This window comes from Medicago sativa, chromosome 3, assembly GCF_051527215.1.
Source record: "Medicago sativa cultivar Bolivia chromosome 3, Bolivia_mono, whole genome shotgun sequence".
NCBI lineage: Eukaryota > Viridiplantae > Streptophyta > Magnoliopsida > Fabales > Fabaceae > Medicago > Medicago sativa.
In genome coordinates this window covers 71,385,173-71,405,803 of record NC_140751.1, presented here as the reverse complement: position 1 = coordinate 71,405,803, position 20,631 = coordinate 71,385,173, and the positions used below count along the sequence as shown (strand labels likewise).

The following is a 20,631-nucleotide window of genomic DNA, read 5'->3' as shown; positions in this document are numbered from 1 at the left end:
CTGATTCTGAAATGCTTACATTAAAGTTTAGGAGTATCTTAATGTAGAATAAGGTTCTTTATTTAGTTGGCAAACCTCTATTTATGTTCTACACCTCTCTTATTATTTAGTACTTCTTTTAATTAAATCCCACCATGCACTATAGCAAAATGCTTGCATTTGATATCTTGGAAGATTTCTTGATCCAAATATTTGTCATTAGTAACTTCTAAAGAGATACGGTGTTTTAGTTTAGATAAAGCACTTGATAAAATTATTGAGTGGATGTAGATTTTTTAATGTTGAATAAGTATAGCATATATGCAAGGTTAAGTAAAAATAATGGTTTTGTATAGCTTTTAGGTATAATCTTTTTAGAGTCTTCTCTCCCTGCCCGTCCTTTCCAAATTCCAACTTGTCGCGTCATTTTTCGGACTGGTCGAAAGGCCATTTGATTGGCGTTCGACCCACTTTTGATTTCACGACTGAACATTTAATTCTTTTCAAAAGAAAGTGGAAAAAGGTTCAAATACCACATTTTAAGGGATTAAGGGTTCGGGGGTTGGTTATATTTAGGGAAGGTGTTAAGCACCCTAAATATTCGTAGTACTCTACGAGAACCTCTTGATTTTATTTAACTTTTGTGCTATAAACTTGCTTGCTTTAAAAAATGGAATTAGCAATGATAAAAGAAAATTAGAGACCTAAATTATCTACGTTTTTATTGATTTGGAAAGACGCATGTCCTTTGCCTACGTACCCGTGAAGGATCAAAACCTCGTAGTTCGGGGTAGAAATTGACGTTTGATTGGTTTTGGGTTTTTTTAATGGTTTTTGAAAAAGGTTTAAAAATGAAAAGCCAAATGGCAAATTGGAATTGGTTTGTATTTTTTTATATTGAAAGGAATAGACTTGAAGTAAGATTAAATTGATTGAAGTTTGATTAAGAAAATAAAAATGAAAAAGACGGTCACTTGATTTAAGATCAAGGTTTGTTTATGAAAATATTTTTGTGATTTTAAATGCAAAAAAGGGTTTTTTATTATTGTGCTTGACAAGAGTTTCATCTTGCTCCTACGTATCTCCAGGTGCTATGGAGAAATCAAAGCTACGTAGTTCTAGGTAGAAATTAAAGCTGAGGTCGAGCAAGACAAGCTCAAGCTCTAGAAATTAAAGCTGAGGTTGAGCAAGACAAGCTCAACCTCTAGAAATTAAAGCTGAGGTCGAGCAAGACAACCTCAAGATTTTTGAAAGAGTTAGAGTTAAGCCTGGATCTAAGAAATGAAATACTACCTTTTCTTGAAAATGGCTTCTGCTGTGACTGGCTTTGTGTAGGTTTCAAATCGGCTTGGTGGACTTGGATAGAGCTGTGATGCGGTTTGGTTTAGGGTGTGATGGGTTTTATGATGTTTGATTCTTCTGGCTCTTTTGAATGATTTTATTGCTTGATTGTATGCTTGAGAGTGTACTTCCAATTCTCCTCTTTTTCTCCTCCCTTTATTTGTTGAGAGAAAGCTTCTATTTATAGCCAACCTTCATCCTTAAACATCTGCAGCTGTTCATCCTTGTGTAGAGACCCTTGCTGTTGATAGGAATTGCAAAACTGCCATTGTCTCATACTTTTGTACACTGAGCTTGAGCTTGTCAGCCTCGACCTCAGCATTTAACACTAAGAGCTTGAGCTTGTCTTGGACCAGGAGCGTGTGTGAACAGTGAAAAGTACATGAACAGTAAAAATATCTTATCTTTTTACAGCTGTTTCATGCTTGTTCTCCAAGATGCATTGTTGTTAATGTCCTTGCATTTCTTAGCCACTAAGACACCATTATTTAATTATTTTAGCATACTTGGTCACCAAGTCTTGTTTTTTTAAGATATTTTGCTTGCTTGCTCATCAAGATTCATCTTTAGAGCTTGAGCATGATCACAATGCTCATGAGAGCTGGAGCATAAACACAATGTTCATGAGAGCTTGAGCATAAACACAATGTTCATGAGAGCTTGAGCATTAAAGAGAGTACATTAACAGGCAAAAATACTTCGGGCCAAAAGACAAATGAAATGGGATCTTAAGTCAAAAATTGGGGTATGACACAACTGCTTTGTTAGTAAAGATATGGGTTCCACTTGGGTAACATATCTTTACTATTAGAAGTTATTATCTAAAAATGAAGCTTCCTTACTTTATAAAAATGATTTCAGTTTTCATTATTTTAAAAGTTATTTTCTTACTAACTCATTAACAAAGAGATGAAAGACCTATAGTGAAGTGAATATGAAAACAAGAAATATGAGAAGTAATTAGCCCCTATGGGTCGCCCGGTGCATTGCACAGGTCTATTATTAGTATTTTACATGCTCAAAACTCGGATCAGATGTCTTTTTGTTAAATGAGTTTAGATCTCACTTCTAAGAGTTAGTGTAAATGACGAGAGTGTACAAATTACATTTATACATTGTTAAATGAGTTTGAATCTCATTTTTAAAAGTTACTAGTTCGAAGAATGAGATTGTCTAAGCACATATATACATCCAATCCAACCGTTCAAGAAATTTGACAATTGAGTGTGTGATACAACATCAATATTTTCTATATGTTATAATTACATCAATAATCTATTTTTGTTGCTAGAATGATAGGGAGAATTTGAGTTCAAATTAGTCTTGTTTCCAAAAAAAATATTATTAAAATCTTGTTAACGAGTGTCCTAATAACAATGTTTAATAGTGACACATTTTTCTCCTTTGATGTAGATGATTGATTATGGCATTTGTTTTGCTCCTTTTATATGAGGAATCTGATTCTGACTGAAGCATATGTGTTGTAAATTGTTTATGACCCAGGATGGTACAAGAGTAGATGTGCTTTAAATTTATGAAAAGAATCTGATTCAATTTGGACGAAGAAAGAACAGTGAATTTCATTTACTATGAGAGATAGAGATACAGACACATCAAATTCATTTTAAAGCACACGTCAGATTCTTTTCACAAAGCAGTTTTCACGTGATTTAATAATTAGCAAATTAAGCAACATAAATATTTAATTGTAAATCTCTTTTAAAAGAAAATTATATTGTCGCAATCAATTTCAAGCAAGTCACGTTTAATTTAACGATTAATTTCTGATAATTTAGAGTCTAATTTGAGGAGATAATATTTTTTTCTTTCATTTTTTAAAATGAGAAAACAATTATTTCCTTAATATTCAATATTTAATATAAGGACGGACTAATTGAGTAGACCGATTTTACCGTCTATTTGTGAAAACCTAATTGAAACCAGCTTAAAGCTATGTATAGACTATCCAACATATAAATTGTTGACACTTGAAATGTTTGAAGCTAAAACCTAAAGAGTAGGTACACTCTTAATTGACATCCGTCTGCATAGAGAGAACGAGATGATACTTTATCAAAAGAAAAATAAATGGGAATGTTGTTTGAATAAGTGAATTAGTTAGTCCTCATAGCAAAAAGTTTTTTTTATCATTATTTTACATCAGCAGATAGATTATTTAGAGTGAAAGATGAGAAAGAGACTCGAATGTTTAGTCACACACGGAAGATTGCTCATCAAAGAGCACTTGAATAATATGGTAAAGAATTTTTTTTCAGCTTAGTTTTAGATTCTAGGCTTGAATCAAACCATTAGAATATAACAATATTAAATATTTTGAGGGGCATTGCCATCCATTATAGTCTTACCTTGCTTGTGGAATTAATTTATACAATTTCGTATAGATGATACCCAGAGGAAAAAAATGAAAGATTGTTATAGATTGGAACTGAACTTGTCTAAACTTTAATTTATATATGAAAAAAAAAAAATTAGTTTAGTACTGTACAATAGAAAAATAGAAGAGATTCATATTTTTTTGGTGTGTGGAGATTCATAGTATATTATATATACTATGATTGATATCAAAATATTTTTTAAAAAAACGATTTACATGTATAATTTGATTATTATGAGCTAAATTTATAAAATAGCCCCACGCAAAACGTCTAGTTAGTTAATTATGCAGAAATGCAGATGCTATGAGGTAACAAATCTTTTGCATATTAAATGCATTTGAAAAGATGTCACTAATGTGGCTACCAACCATAGAGAGTACATATATTATTTGTACCTTCTTTCCTTTCTCTATATAGCATAACATCCCATTGAGGACCAAATTAGCTAGTCATTATCTCTTTCATTTGTAAATATGGAGCAAGAAAAAAAGCAAGGTACAAGAGAAGAAATTGAACAAGAGAAATGGGTTTCTGATGGTTCTGTGGATTGTAAAGGCAAAGTTCCTCTTCGTGCTAAAACTGGTGTATGGATAGCTTCTCTCTTTGTCCTTAGTAAGATATCTACTTGTGTTCATTTTTTTTTTCTTATGAAGTTTGCAACAATTGTAAAAACATATTATTTTAATAAAACAATGGTTTATATTTCGTTTTAAAGCATTAACTTTCATCGAGTTGAGTTCGAGTTAAAAACAAAGTTCGTTTCGAACTCGAGTCGAGTTTCGAGCTGAACCAATTTTTATTGAGTCGAGTTGAACTCTGACGAGTTCGATTCGACTTGACTCATTTCAAGCCCTACTTGATGATTATGTTAATTTCTATGTGGTGCAGCAATTGAATTTAGTGAAAGGATAAGCTTTTTTGGGATAGCTGCAAATCTTATATCATACCTTACTAAGGTGATGCATGAAGATCTTAAAACTGCAGCAAAGAATGTAAATTATTGGGCAGGAACAACAACCTTGATGCCTCTAATAGGTGGATTTCTTGCTGATGCTTACATTGGTCGATTTCCTATGGTCCTATTTTCTTCCCTCGTCTACCTTATGGTAAATATTTTTTGTATCAATATCTTGCATTTTTTTACTTAAAAATTGGAAATGGGATAAAATAGTATTAGTTAAAGTAGGACTAGTGATCATTCTACTAATTTCTTGGAAGAAATTTGAATTCTGTCACCAAGGAACTAACATCTGACGAAAATTCAAATCCACCTTAGACGTTCGACATAATCCACGATGGAGATTAGATAATTAGTCAATGTTAACATGTGGTGACATTTGGTACATATAACATGATAAAAAATTAATGTTCGGTTAGGTTTTCTATATAAATAGGATAAAAAAGTTATAAAAATATTAAAAAATTAATAAATTTGTTAATGGACATAGTACCAGTTTACAAAATTAATCATATTTATTTTTCTTTTTTAGCAAAAGTTAATCATATTTCTTAATAAATTTACACTTGATAATGTCTTTGGTAAATAAAAAGTTTGCGATGAAAATTAGATATTGTATTGTCGACTCGATGATTAGTCTCATAACGGGTTTAAAGGATTTAAGTTGTAGGGACCTTGTTACTTTTACTAAAAATCTCAAGTTTAAATGCACTTTTGATCCCCTTATTTTAAAAAAAGTGAAGTTTTGTCTCCTTATTATAAAAATCAGTTTTGGTCCACTAGTTTTTTTTTTTTTTTTTTTTTGTAATTTATCATCTATGTCACATTTTAGGATCATTTTGACAGATGCTGCATGTTCGTTGATGATGTGACATCAATTATGTAGCCTTTTTTTTGTCTTTCTGGAATTGATATTCAATGTAGCACATAAATCGGATGACCAAATATGGATTTAAACAAACAACAAATAATTTGAAACTGAAAATCAAATTAAAATCTAAGCACATTTGTCTCAATGCCAGGGATTAAGCTTATTGACAATGTCTCAATACATCCCAAGTTTAAAGCCATGCAACACAAAGACATGTCTTCAGCCAAGGAAAATTCATGAAGTTGTTTTCTTCCTTGCCCTTTACTGTATCTCCTTGGGTACTGGAGGACACAAACCATGCTTGGAAAGCTTCGGAGCTGATCAATTCGATGAAGATCACATCGAAGAAAGGAAGAAGAAAATGTCTTTCTTCAACTGGTGGAACTTTGCATTGTGTTTTGCATTGCTTCTTGGTGCAACAGTGATTGTTTATGTCCAAGACAATGTTAGCTGGGGAGCTGCAAGTCTTATTCTCACAATTCTTATGGCTTTATGTATCATAGCTTTTTATGTGGGGAAGCCTTTTTATAGGTATAGAAGGCCAGAAGGAAATACTTTAAAACCAATTTTACAGGTACTAATTGCTGCCATAAGGAAAAGGAATTTGGCTTGTCCTTCAAATCATGATTTATTGTATGAAGTTCCAAAGTCAGATAAGTTCCAAGGAAGGCTTCTATGCAATACTAGCAAACTAAGGTATGATACATACAACTTGACATTTCAAATCAATGTACGTAGCGTTGACACTTTTGGTTGAAGTTATGTCTAGTGTTACGTGAAACCGACATATGTGGTTACATTTAATTCTTTCATTTTGTAAATTATTGTTGGTGTCAATGTTGTATGGTGCCTGCATTTATGTCGGTGCTTCATTGGTTTGGATTGATTTACTTGAAGTTATCTACAAATATAACCACTTCTAAGACTATTTCAGTGATTTTATGGAAACAGTTTATGACATATTCTTACTTTGTTTTTAGCATATATCCATAAGTTATTCTGGATGGCCTGTGAAAATAGCTTATAGTTTATATGAAAACAATTTGACTTTACTTTATATTTTGTTATATAAAAAGATTATACGTAAGTACTTACATGACAAGCACTTATACTCTAACCACTTAATTAAATTGTTTTTCCAATAACATGAGTGGTTACCTTATTCTTTAGATAAATGAACAGGTTTCTTGACAAGGCTGCTATAATAGAAGACACACATGTTGATCAAAAACACAATCCATGGAGATTAGCAACAGTGACAAAAGTAGAAGAAACAAAGCTTATTCTCAATATAATTCCCATATGGCTAACTTCACTAACAACAGGAATATGTGTAGCACAAGGGTCCACACTCTTTGTAAAACAAGCTGCTTCAATGAACTTGAAACTAAGTGACAGTTTCACAATCCCACCAGCTTCTGTTTCCACTGCAGCAGCAATGGGCACCTTAATATCTGTTCCAATATATGACAAGATTATTGTTCCAATGCTGAGAAAAATCACTGGTAATGAAAGAGGAATCAGCATACTTAGAAGAATTTCCATTGGCTTCACATTTTCAGTCATAGTTATGATTGTTGCAGCATTAGTAGAAGCTAAGAGACTTAGAATGAATGAGCAAGAAACAAGTCAAAATACTATGAGTGTGTTTTGGTTAGTGCCTCAATATTTGATTCTTGGCTTTGGTGATTCATTTTCTCTTGTTGGTTTACAAGAGTATTTCTATGACCAAGTTCCTGACTCAATGAGAAGCTTAGGAATGGCTTTATATCTTAGTGTGATTGGAGTTGGAAGTTTCCTAAGTAGTTTTTTAATCACTATTGTGGATCATGTGACAGAAAAGAATGGTAAAAGTTGGATTGGTAAGGATATAAATTCAAGTCGTTTGGATAGGTTTTATTGGATGTTGGCAATTATTAATGCTTTGAATTTGTGTGTGTATCTTTTCTTGGCAAAGAGGTATACTTATAAGAGTGTACAAAGGACAGGTAATGAAATTGATGGTTATAAGAGTGATGGAGTAGAGATGATGGCATGATGAGAGCTTATAATGGTTGTATCTAATAGTTATTTATATCTTTCTTGTGAATCAAATTGTTGAGATATTGTTTTGCAAAATATACATTTGTTAATTTCTGTATATTACCTAAAGTATGGTTTGCTAAAATAATATCACATAGATGTGAATATATAGGATTAAATCTATATGTATCCTAAAAAATATACCACCCCTCTATTATTTTTTATTTATTCAACCTATTTATTGCAGAAAAAGAAATAATTAGAAGACTAAAAATATACATACTAAGGCCTTGTTTGCTTTAAAAAAATTATACAAGCGATTATCATAAGTGTTTATAGCCTGAAAATTGACATCATAAGTTCTTATACTCAATAAACTCTTTATGTTTAGACAGTGGCGGAGCCAGAAAAAAAAGGCTTGGGTGGGCCACTAAATTATGAAACTTTTTTTTTCTTAGTATAAATGTTAATTGAAACAAGTTTTAGTTGAGAGACAATGTAAGAGAGGTTTGAAACCCCCCACAAATTAGAAGGTCTGTAAACCTCCGCTAACCAGCCAAGCATAGACACGACAAAAATCATGTATACTAACTAACTATTTGTGGAACTGCCGAAATCTAAAACCGTTGAAAAATTGTTTAAAATCTCACAAAATTGATCTATGATTTTTTATTATTCTGGGTGGACCACTACACCGCTTAACAAAGATTTGAATGTATCGAAAACAAAAAACATTGTAACATTGTTTAAAATCCAACAGAGTAGACCTTTTTTTTTGAAGGAACAGAGTAGACCTATAATTGTTAATTTTTTAATTTTTTTCAGGTGGGTTGTGGCCCACCCCAACCCATCTCTGCCTCTGAGTTTAGACAAGTGCACAAAAAGTGATTATTCAAATAAATTGAAGTATTTGAACGTGATATTACATAAAAAAAATTATAAAATGTTAGTATATTTAAAAAAAAAGAAGATTAGTTGGATAAAAGATAGAACAAAACTTCGATGTATTTTCTTAGGTGATTTACGTATAGTTCTTAACTAAAAATACATCTTCTGTTATAACAAATTTTGAGAAAATTATGAATTTGAAAAAATCATTAATAACTTAGTTGAAACTATATGAAAAGCACATGAAAAAATACATCCAAGTTCTTATTATAAGATAAGTGTTGTACATATAAATAGAATAATATAGTTAATTATTTAAATTGACCATGTAAGTTATGCGATGTCTAAAAAAGGACCCTGTAAAATATAAAAACACATACTCAAAATCTTGTAATTTGAGATTATTTATATTTTTGAACCTCTAATATATGCGAAGTCTAGTAAAATAACTTTGAGGTTGAATTTTTTCTTGATTTTTTTTCCAGGAATGTTTAAGACGTTCAAATATGGCTTTCCACAAAAAATAAAAATTCGTCAAGAGAAATCTCATCTTAGAAATTTAGTTTTGAGGTGATTGTTTGTAGAGACATCTATAAAAAAACAAAGAAAGGATATGCAAACTTTCATAGCATTTTGAAGACCCCTCGATTTCTTTTGAGTTTTCAATCAAAACATGCAAAATTACAATTTAGTCCCAAGTAACCATACATTCACGGGTCAAATTTAGTTCACTAATTTTGTAGACATGATTAGAACATCATAAGAACCTTCACCATGAAATTTTATTTTTTAAATGAGGGACGAATTAATTATTAATTATTTAAGAAATTCATAATTTTGAAAAGGAACATTCATAATTAATCCTTCCCTTGTCGAATTTCTTTTACTTTTTTGTGGAAGCCGTATTTAAATGTCATTAATATGTATGCAAAAAATCATGAAAAATTACAACCTCTAGGATAGTGGTTTGGACTTTGCTTATATAAGAGGATCACAAATATATAATGAATGTCAAATTAAATTACATAGTTAGAGTATTTTTTTCAGGGTCATTCTTCAGACTTCATATATTACAATGTCAATTTAAACAATTAACTCTAAAATAAATAAAATAAGCGTACAAATTAAAGGATAAGTGCGTAAAAAAGGAAAGATTAGTTAGGGAAAAAAAAGTGGCATAAAAGTTGTGCAATTTTACAAAAGCTCTGTGTCATACCATGTATAAGCTAATAGTGAGACCTTATTAAATTATGATATAAGTAGTTTATGAAAGTTTGATAATTTCTTTTAATTTAGGCTTAATTGCATATTTAGTCTCTTATGATTATTTTACGTTTTAATTTGGTCTTTTATGTTTTAAACGTTTTAAGTTGGTGTTTTATATTTTAAATGTTTTAAGTTGGTTCAAAACATTACTCATTGAAATAAGTTAGTATTTTCGTCACTTGACCATTTAGAGATATAGATTAAGAATATAGGTGCCAGATTTGAACTTATTTACAAAATCAGTTTTTTTTTTTTTATATTAAATTCAATGCATGTGGCTGAACCAACAAAAGAAACCCCTCCATCAACCCCATTGTGCACATATCAACACCAAAGAACCTAGACTTAACTAGTTCCGACCATATTTTAGTTTGAGACAGAACTCACAAATTTTAGTTTTTTGTGGCATCATAAATATCTTTAAGGTTAGATTAGTCCCTTCAATCGATGTCATTTGAGTGGGTTTTGATTTACCTTATTTAAAAAACAATTAGATTTTCACCCTTGTCATGTCAATATTCTTTGATTTTAGACCTTCAAAGCAGGTGATTGTGCAAAATGGCTTACGTAGCATCGGGTTAGTTTTTCTTAATTATTTTCGATTTCTTTTATTTCCACATGTCATTTTTATTATTAAATAAATTAAATAAAATTATAAAAAAAGTTCATGAAAATCATAACCCAAAAAAATCCTCTACCACCTTGATCTTTTTGGTATAAGATTCAGTTGTTGCAGTGGTAATGTTCTTGTTGAGGAGCGGATTTGCTATGCTGTTGTTGTTGTTGTGTTGTTGTTTTTGTTTTGACTTTGAGTTTGATGATGAAGATGACAAAGGAGGAGAGAAAGATGATGGAATAATATGACATTGTTCTTTTTATCAATTTTGTTTTTTTTTGTTTTAACTATTATTTTTGTTGTTATGAGTTTGAGTTTAATGTTGTAGATGACGAAGGAGGAGAGAGAGATGATGTCATACTAATACTATGACGTTGTTATTTTTATCAAACTTTTTTTGTTGTTTTAAATTGTTTTTTTGTTTGAAATAGAGTAATGATATTTAAATATAAAAATTTTGAAACCTTATAAAACCACACTAAAAATAACCCATGAGAGTTTTTAATAATTTTTTATTTCCCTCTCTCTCTTAACCAAATTGACCCTTGGTTTCATAGGTTATCACATAAGTTGTTAAAATTTTGATGTTCAAATATCAATGCTCTTGAAATAATGGCATGTAATCCAACTCGAAACAAAATAAAATTTAAAACAAAGTTAATTATACAGTCAGGTAGTTACACAGTCAAATGAATTTGGGGTTTAAATCCAAATAATGTTTAAATGACAAGGGAGATTCTCAAACTTTTTTTATAATGGGGATCTTGAAATGTTAATTATTTTATTAGTTTTTCCTATTTGCAAGGACTTGAATCTTGTACCTCCAAATCCTTAACACTTAGCTTATACCATTTGAGTTACCCAACCTCCAAGCCGAAACAATTATGATTATCACTTTTGGTCCCTCACAGTGTTTACCTCGTTTTGATTCTTCTCTTTTTAAAATGTTTTTTTAAACCTGTTATTTGACCAAAGGATTGATTAATTTTGAAGATCAATTTCATCGTTCACTAGTGGAGATTAATCTTTTCAAAATGTTTTTTTAAACCTGTTATTTGACCAAAGGATTGACTAATTTTTTAAACCTGTTATTTAATTGAAGCAAGAGCAAAATCCTTTATAGACCAATATAACACATAAATTGCTGATAGTTGAGGGATTAGAACGTGAAATCCTTTATATTCAATGGTTTATGTCTACACCACACGATCAATTTCATGGGGTTAAATGTAAACCTCTTTAAAAAAAAAAAACTATAAATGGCCATTGGTGGTCAAAATATTGCTGAAAAAAGCTTCAAGCAAGTCAAGTGGTTTTCATTTTAAGATTTTTTTTTGTGGTGGCCGAGGTTCGAACTCCAGACCTTGTATATTTTATAAGTCAGATAGTTCATTTGCAATATGAAAATATATATGTTCAGTTCTTTTAAGACTTGCGAATTTTCTGATGCTAAGAAACAACTGGAATTAAACTCACTCGAAGTCAAACTTTTACTTCTTTTTTGTTGTCAAGAAGTCAAATTTTTATTTATCAAAAACAAAAAAATAGTTTAGTACTTTAAGGCAGAAAAAAGGGGAGTTAAATGCATTTGAAAATATCTCACCATTTAGGTTGTCAACCTTAGCTAACACATAGCTGTACCTTTTCGTTTCCTTTCTCTATATAGCATAACATCCCATTGAAAGAAATTGTTCCAAACCTCTTTAGCCTGTTAATATGGAGCATGAGAAATGGGTTTATGATGGTTCTGTGGATTGTAAAGGCAAAGTTCCTCTTCGTGCTAAAACTGGTGTATGGATAGCTTCTCTCTTTGTCCTCAGTAAGATATCTACTTTTGTTCATCATTTTTTTTCTTATGAAGTTTGCAACAATTGTAAAAATATACTATTTTAATACAACATTATAATGGTTTAAATTTCGTTTTAAAACTTCATTTTCATCATGAATAAAAAGTAGCACATGTTACTTACAAGATTATAATTAGCTACCATATATATGTTTCCAGACGAAGTAGTTTGACACAAGTAAATATGACGAAGTTTAAGTCGAACTGTTTGGGTTGTATTTGTGTTCGACTCTTTAGATGAAATACTTATTAATCAAATTTTACTTCCATCTTGTTCAGATTTGAGATTACACGACCTTTTTTCTACGTAAATAAAAATAATTCCTCCCAAATTAATTCAAGGAAATTTTTTCAACAATTAGGGTTAGCAAAAGCATGTAAACAAATAGTATCACAACAAACAATTGAAGCCTGCAAATGATCTTCAAAGTACAAGTGCATTGAAAATTGTAGATAAACTATTTTTCCTCCTCCTTTTGGACTATTGCTATGCTATGCATTTACTTTTGCATACCGACTTATAATTTATTTTCATTTTTTTCAAAGAGAAATTTAAAAGGAAAAATAGAAAACAAACAAAGAAAACTAGGTTCTAAGGAAAACAATGGCAAATCCTAAAGAAGTCATATGAAAGAAATGTCTTTTTTTTTTTTGACGGTTAATGTCTTATTATTTATTGCTACTTATCACTAGTAGTTGTCATCAAACTGTGAAATAGACGTGTCTGAATAACTTGGTCATTTTGTTTTCATGTGGTGCAGCAATTGAATTTAGTGAAAGGATAAGCTTCTTTGGAATAGCTGCAAATCTGATATCATACCTTACTAAGGTGATGCATGAAGACCTCAAAACCGCAGCAAAGAATGTAAACTATTGGTCAGGAACAACAACCTTGATGCCTCTAATAGGTGGATTTCTTGCTGATGCTTACACTGGTCGATTTCCTATGATCCTATTTTCTTCCCTCGTCTACCTTTTGGTAAATCTTTTTATACTAATGTCATGCATATTTTATTTTAATTATTGTTTATTTATTTACTATTAAAGTCTTTGTAAAAAAAATTACTATGAATGTTTGCTATTTTGGGACTTGGATTCAAACTCAAGCGGAGCTTAAATAATAATAATAATAATAATAATAATAATAATAATAATAATAATAATAATAATAATAATAATAATAATAATAATAATAATAATAATAATAATAATAATAATAATAATAATAATAATAATAATAATATATCAATATGGTCCACATATTATAAGAATTGATTCTGAAGCAGAGATTAAACATTTAATTAAGGCCTTATTTGCGTCTGTTATATCATATGTTTAAGAGTAAATTACACTCCCCTCCCATCAAAGATGCTTTAATTACACTTCCCTCTCCTCTTATGTTAAAATATACACGCCTCGTCCCTCTTATTCAAAACATATCAGAAAACATTTCACTCTCCTCCCCTAAGAGAAGCTTGAATTACATTCCACACCCCTCTTATGTTAAAATTTACACTTTACTCCCTCAATATTTTTTTTTTATTTCTAATAATCAAGCAAAAAAATAATAAGCTAACACATTTCGAAAAAAATAGTATTGCGGGTCTATGCAATATAATCAAAATTTGAATATATATTTTTCGCTATTTTTTATTCACAATTTCATTAACATATAGTTTTAAACCTTATTATAAAATATGAAACAACCCAAAATAAAATTAAAATATGTGAAAAATGACTAAAGACAATAAAGTATGGTTATTTAAAAGTTAATTTTATACTCTAAATTAAAAAATTAATAGAAAAATATTTAAATTTAATTATCATTGACATTTAAATTATAAAGAAAATGAAGTTATTTTTCTTAAATAGTGGTTAAAAATGAGTATATTTCATAAAAACATTTATTTATGTTGAAATAGATTAAAGTGTAGTGTGTATTTAATTATTAAGGGAGGATGTTATAATTCAAGCATATCTTATAGGGGATGAGAGTATAAATTTTATTTTTTAAGGGAGGGGAATGCATATTTTAACATAAGAGGGGATGAGAGTGTAATTCAAACTTCTTTTAGGGGGAGGAGAGTGTAATTTGCTCTATCTTTAATCCATATGGCCCACCACAATATGGACAAAAAATTTCAATTTATTTTTTGACAGTATTTACAATTTATTTGCTTATGCATAATACATCAAATTAAAATCGAATGAATTTTTATCAACAATGGATTGATCAAACTGGTAAGAGACTTGAACCCCTCTAACATGTGTTCGGTTGTAGGGGTGACAATTTAGTCCATCAAATCCATTCAATGCAAAATCCATTTAATCCATCCACCAAACAAATATTTCTAATGGATTGGATCCGATCTATCCATTTAAAAATATAGATGGGTCCAACCCATCTAACTTATTTTAAAGACCTAATGGATCAATCGAAATGTTAATTTAAATTTAACGAACCAAATAAAAAAAATTCTAATAATAAAAAACTAAAAACTAATTTAGAAATGAAAATCTGAATTTTTTTTTTGAAAATATAACTCTTTTTTTTCTGAAAATAGAAAACTTAAAAATTAGAGATATTTGATATAATTAATAATTTATTATCTTAGTAAATATTAAAAAAGAATTAATAAAAATATAATCCACGCATTGATGGAGCACCGACGACTTCCAGAGCTCCGCCGCGAGTCATCGGAAAACTGGTTGGAGCTCTGCCGCCCGCCTTCGTGGGGTCGCCAGAGCTATGCCGTGGCCAACGCCGACGATGGCCTGTTAACCACCAGCTGATACCCCATCATATTTTTTATTATTTGATTAATTGGACTTCTCTTAAAAAAAACATTTGCCTAAAAAAAAATTCAGCATTGGGCCTTGCTACATAAAATTTCTTTTGGATTGAATTTATGAAAAAATAAATTAAATAAATAATAGAGTTTAATATATGGTCGGATGGATATCCATCTATTAATAATTAACAATGGATGAATCAGATAAATTGTATAGTTAATGGATTAAATTACATAAAAGTGTATTTTAATGGACTATTGGATTGTTTTGATCTATCCAATAGTATTCAAATCCTTATCCATCCAATCTGTCCATTTTGCCACCCCAAATTATCGGTTCCATTTCTGGCTCATGCGTATGGTAAAAATCGGGTTGATTGGGAGGGGAGAATGCACTTTGTGTCCCACAGGTTCTCTGGCTGAGATTAGCCACTGCTATGCGGTAGTGGAAACTTCGTACCAATATTATGGTAACCCAAAAAAAATGGAATGAACTTTAACGTAGCCTTTAGCCTCTGTTTGGCTCTCATTTCTAGTTGTTCAAACCAGGGATTAATCCTGTTGACTATGTCTCAATACATACCAAGTTTAAAGACATGCAACACAAAGAAATGTCTACAGCCAAGAAAACTTCATGAAGTAGTTTTCTTCCTTGCCCTTTACTGTATCTCCTTGGGCACTGGAGGACACAAACCATGCTTGGAAAGCTTTGGAGCTGATCAATTCGATGAAGATCACGCCGAAGAAAGCAAGAAGAAAATGTCTTTCTTCAACTGGTGGAACTTTGCATTGTGTTTTGCATTACTTCTTGGTGCAACAGTGATTGTTTATGTCCAAGACAATGTTAGTTGGGGAGTTTCTTGTCTAATTCTCACAATTCTTATGGCTCTATGCATCATAGCTTTCTATCTAGGGAAACCATTTTATAGGTATAGAAGGCCAGAAGGAAATACTTTAAAATCAATTATACAGGTATTAGTTGCAGCTATAAGGAAAAGAAAATTATCTTGTCCCTCAAATCCTGATTTATTGTATGAAGTTCCAAAGTCAGATAAATCTCAAGGAAGGCTTCTATGCAATACTAGCAACCTAAGGTATGATACATACTTCTTGTCATTTCAAATCAATACTTTTTAACCTCAAAATTCAATGAAATATGTATATATTTTCATAAGGACAAAAGGTCCATTTCAATCTATATAGCCCTAACACTTCACATTGAAGTTGTGTCACCATTTAGTTATTTTATTTTCTAAAACTACTATCGATGGTACTGTTGCGTCAGGTGTTTGTATCTGCGTCGGTGTTTCAAAAGTTTGGACTCACTTATTTGAACCTAATAACCGACATAAACACTTGTAAGATTGTTTAGAGAACTTATGAAAATAATTTATAACACGTTCATTATTTACTGATAAAAAGACTTATAAGACTATTTCGGTGAGCTTATTTATGGAAACAGTTTATAACATCTCGAGTTGTTTTCAACTTTTTTTCCCATATGCTCTTAACGATAACCTATGAAAACTGCTTATATCTTATATGAAAACATTTTAATTTTACTTTACATTTTGTTATATAAATAGTAATCACCGTGTATGATAAACACTTACGCTCTATGCCCTTGCATAATTTGTTTATCCACACATGGCCAAAATTTATCTACATTAGCATGAGTGTTTGAAATTGATATACCGAACCAGAACTTCCTTAACTTGAATAATGTCTAATATGACTTGAAATGATGAATAGGTTTCTTGACAAGGCTGCAATATTAGAAGACACACCTGTTAATCCAAAACACAATCCATGGAGATTAGCAACAGTGACAAGAGTTGAAGAAACAAAGCTTATTCTTAATATTATCCCCATATGGCTAGCTTCATTAACAACTGGAATAACTGTAGCACAAGCTACAACACTCTTCGTAAAACAAGCAGCTTCGATGAACTTGAAGCTAAGTGACAATTTCACAATCCCACCAGGTTCTGTTGTCTCTGTTACAGCTATTGGAACCTTAATATTTGTTCCCTTATATGACAAAGTTCTTGTACCAATTATGAGAAAAATAACTGGTAATGAAAGAGGCATCAGCATCCTTAGAAGAATTGCCATTGGCTTAGCATTTTCAGTCATAGTTATGATTGTTGCAGCCTTAGTAGAAGCTAAGAGACTTAGAATGCATGAGCAAGAAATTCTGAGATCAGGGGAAACAGGAAAAAATAATATGAGTGTCTTTTGGTTAGTCCCCCAATATTTGATCCTTGGTTTTGGTGATTCATTTTCTCTTGTTGGTTTACAAGAGTATTTCTATGACCAAGTTCCTGACTCAATGAGAAGCTTAGGAATGGCTTTATATCTTAGTGTGATTGGAGTTGGAAGTTTTTTAAGTAGTTTTCTAATCACCATTGTGGATCATGTGACAGAAAAGAATGGTAAAAGTTGGATCGGGAAGGATATAAATTCAAGTCGTTTGGACAGGTTTTATTGGATGTTGGCAATTATTAATGCTTTGAATTTGTGTGCCTATCTCTTCTTAGCAAAGAGGTATACTTATAAGAGTGTTCAGAAGATAGGTAATGAAATTGATGGTGTTAAGAGTGATGATGGGGTAGAGATGATGGCATGATGAGAGCTACAATGGTTTGAATCTCACATTTATATTTTTCTGCTGAATCAAATGTCTGACATTGTTTCGCCAAGTTTACATTTGTTGTATATTGCCTAATGTATGGCTTGCTAAAATTAATTACTTAATCATATTTCAAGGATATAATGTGGGTGATTAATTATATATACTTTATGCTTTTCAGGAGATTTTATTCTGATGAGTAGTTTTGACAATGTAGATTATGTTTGAGTGCAATCTTTTGATCCTTGCAGCACTGAATAGTAGAGTATTTATAGATGAGAGGGAATTTCAGAATCTTTGAGAGCAAGTTAGAAATATAGTCGTTACGTTGCTTTCTGTAGTGGTGAATTCAGAATCTTGAGAGCCAAGGAATGATGTTTCTTTTTCTATGGTTTTCATTTTAGTCTTTGAGAACAAGTAACTTCGATTTTGATGCCTGATTAGAACCTTTTCGGATGTTTGGTCCTGATGATTTGATATAAACTTGGCTCTGATCTCTGATTTTGATATTTTGATGTTTCGTCCACATGTTTTGTCCTGATGACTAGATGTTTGGTCTTCTTTGAGAGCATCATGATCGTCTTCGTAAGTGTTCTGAAGGATTTCTCCTTCAAAATATCATTCTAATTTGATTAAATTGATCGTCTTCTGAAGGATTTCTCCTTCAAAAATTGCATGATTTTTCATCCTAAAGTGTTACCTTGAAATATTTGAAGATTTGCTTTGAATTCTTAGCTGCATCTATCATGTGAACCATAATGATGTAGTTTAGATTCAATGGTTTCTTGTTCATGAGACGGTATATAATGTGTATGTTTGTGTCACTCTCTCAAGACTTCCAACTTTTGGTTTTAAGGAGTGAATGCACATGTTGTGAAGAATGTTTGGAAGATCCTTGAGATTTGAAGTTCTACAAGTCTCTTCAGGATTCTTGAGAATTTCAGAGACAATGTCATCCTTGATGACTTGAGGAGCATACCATGATTCTTTACACATATCCTCACCAATGTTTGGAATGTTCAAAGCTTTTCCAACCAGATTATGCTAGACTCTTAAAATCAAAGTATATTCCTAAAATATGTATTAGAGTTTAGTTTTCTTGATAATTCTTTTAAGGCTTAATTACTCTTTTGGTCCCTTAATTTATTTTTTGATTTCGTTTTGGTCTCTTAACTATTAAAAGTTTCGCTTTGGTCCCTTAACTTATTTTTGGGTTTTCTTTTGGTCCCTTAACTATTAAAAGTTTCTTTTTGGTCCCTTAACTTATTTTTTGGTGTCGTTTTGGTCCCTTAACTTATTTTTTTGTTTCGTTTTGGTCCCTTAACTCTAATACATTCATCCAAACGTAAAGGACCAAAGTGGTTGACGGAGAAAGAGTTAAGGGACCAAAACGAAACCAAAAAATAAGTTAAGGGACCAAAACAAAACTTTTAATAGTTAAAGGACCAAAACAAAACCAAAAAGTAAGTTAAGGGACCAAAACGAAACCCAAAAATAAGTTAAGGGACCAAAAGAGTAATTAAGCCTTCTTTTAAGCATACTTATTTGAAAATAAATGAACATTTTTTGGCTTCTTAGAGGAAGAGGGAGGTTTCTCCGTTTATTTCCTCTTTTTCGGGTTAGATTTAGAGGGTTTTTATCTCAGCTTGAGAATACAATGAATAAGAGGTTTCAGAAGGTTTACAAAAAAATTAACGATGCCAAATTGTTTGTTTATTTAAAAATTAGTTATTTGATTGATAAAAAAATTACCATTATAAATGTAATAGTTTAAATAAACGGTAAAATAAGAAGAAAAAATTACTAACCAACTTGATATCTCTTTTTCCTTGATTTCATTTTCATGACGAAATATCTGTCAAAAAAATAAAATAAAAATCATGACGAAATATTTTATTTTGTTGTTTGAAGGAACATCATAGAGCCAATTTTCCTAAAAAATTACACGGAAGGTTTCGGATTTAAGCTCTACCAATATATTTAGAGAGAGATAAATATAATTTTTTTTTTTTTATAAATATTTCTTGATCTCTAAAGTCTTTCCACCATCCTATCACTCTATTGTTTTTTTTCTTTCTTTCTATGAGAAAAAGAATAGAGAAACGTGAGAATCTTGCAAATAGCAATATAGTATATATATTATATACTAGTATATATTTTAAAGCAAGAAATATTTTAGAATCTGAATCATAGGACAGGAAAGCAAGGATGAACCGCTGAGGGTTTTGTAATGACTGTCTTTTTAGTTATTTCAGTACTTGTCTTTTTACATTTTAAAAATGAAAACTTATAATATTTAGACACAGCTTTCATGACCAATGAAATTGTGTGACCATTGAAGAAATCAAGAGTTTCTTCAATTGTGATCTTAGTGGTAGAGGATGGGAGCAGCTACGGGGTGTCAACCTAGTTGATACGTCTAACTTTTTCTTGATGCCTTCCTTGCTCTCTTGATTCATAAAAAATTAAATATAAAATGATCAAACATTCCTTTTTAAGAACAACAAATGCACTAATAATAAGAATCTTTAAGAACCCTTGACACTACTTCTCTAATTTTTTTAAGAACCCAAAAGTAAAATATATTAAAAATCATCCCCATTACGCACAAGATGTGCCTAAAGGAAAAACAATACGAGTCAACATAATAAAGATAACCAAAGCAAGAACCATGATTACAAAGTTGTGGTGTACCCTACACAGAGTGACGATGAAGACCACCAAAAATAAAAATCAAAAGTAAAACCCGATTTATTCTTTTTAGGGCATTAAATATACAAGACAAGTCTCTTATATTATCCTTTTTATTTAGGTCATTTTTAATAGATGTGAACAAACTTGAATTCAAATACTTGTACATTAATTTTTCCATGCAATTATTTTCTGTTGCAAAAATTTATTAACTTGTTAAAAGAGCTTTATACACTATCAGCTACATTTGTTTTATCAATTTAAATTACCACTACTAGCTGCTTTTTAATAGTAATTTGTTAGCTATATTATATTGGAAAGTGGTTAATGAGT

General features: G+C 30.7%; 2 protein-coding genes across 2 annotated transcripts; both read left to right on the top strand.

The window, feature by feature from the left end:
* The first annotated feature begins 3,319 nt into the window (after positions 1 to 3,319).
* Positions 3,320 to 7,685, top strand: LOC146939821 (protein NRT1/ PTR FAMILY 5.6-like). Its single transcript, XM_085753365.1, has 4 exons — positions 3,320 to 4,328; positions 4,605 to 4,822; positions 5,697 to 6,241; positions 6,728 to 7,685. Exons 1-4 carry the CDS (start codon positions 4,190 to 4,192, stop codon positions 7,581 to 7,583), a joined length of 1,758 nt encoding a protein of 585 aa, XP_085609491.1. The 5' UTR covers positions 3,320 to 4,189; the 3' UTR covers positions 7,584 to 7,685.
* Positions 7,686 to 11,943: 4,258 nt separating this feature from the next.
* Positions 11,944 to 17,803, top strand: LOC146939820 (protein NRT1/ PTR FAMILY 5.6-like). Its single transcript, XM_085753364.1, has 4 exons — positions 11,944 to 12,156; positions 12,945 to 13,162; positions 15,525 to 16,069; positions 16,728 to 17,803. Exons 1-4 carry the CDS (start codon positions 12,054 to 12,056, stop codon positions 17,602 to 17,604), a joined length of 1,743 nt encoding a protein of 580 aa, XP_085609490.1. The 5' UTR covers positions 11,944 to 12,053; the 3' UTR covers positions 17,605 to 17,803.
* Positions 17,804 to 20,631: the final 2,828 nt, after the last annotated feature.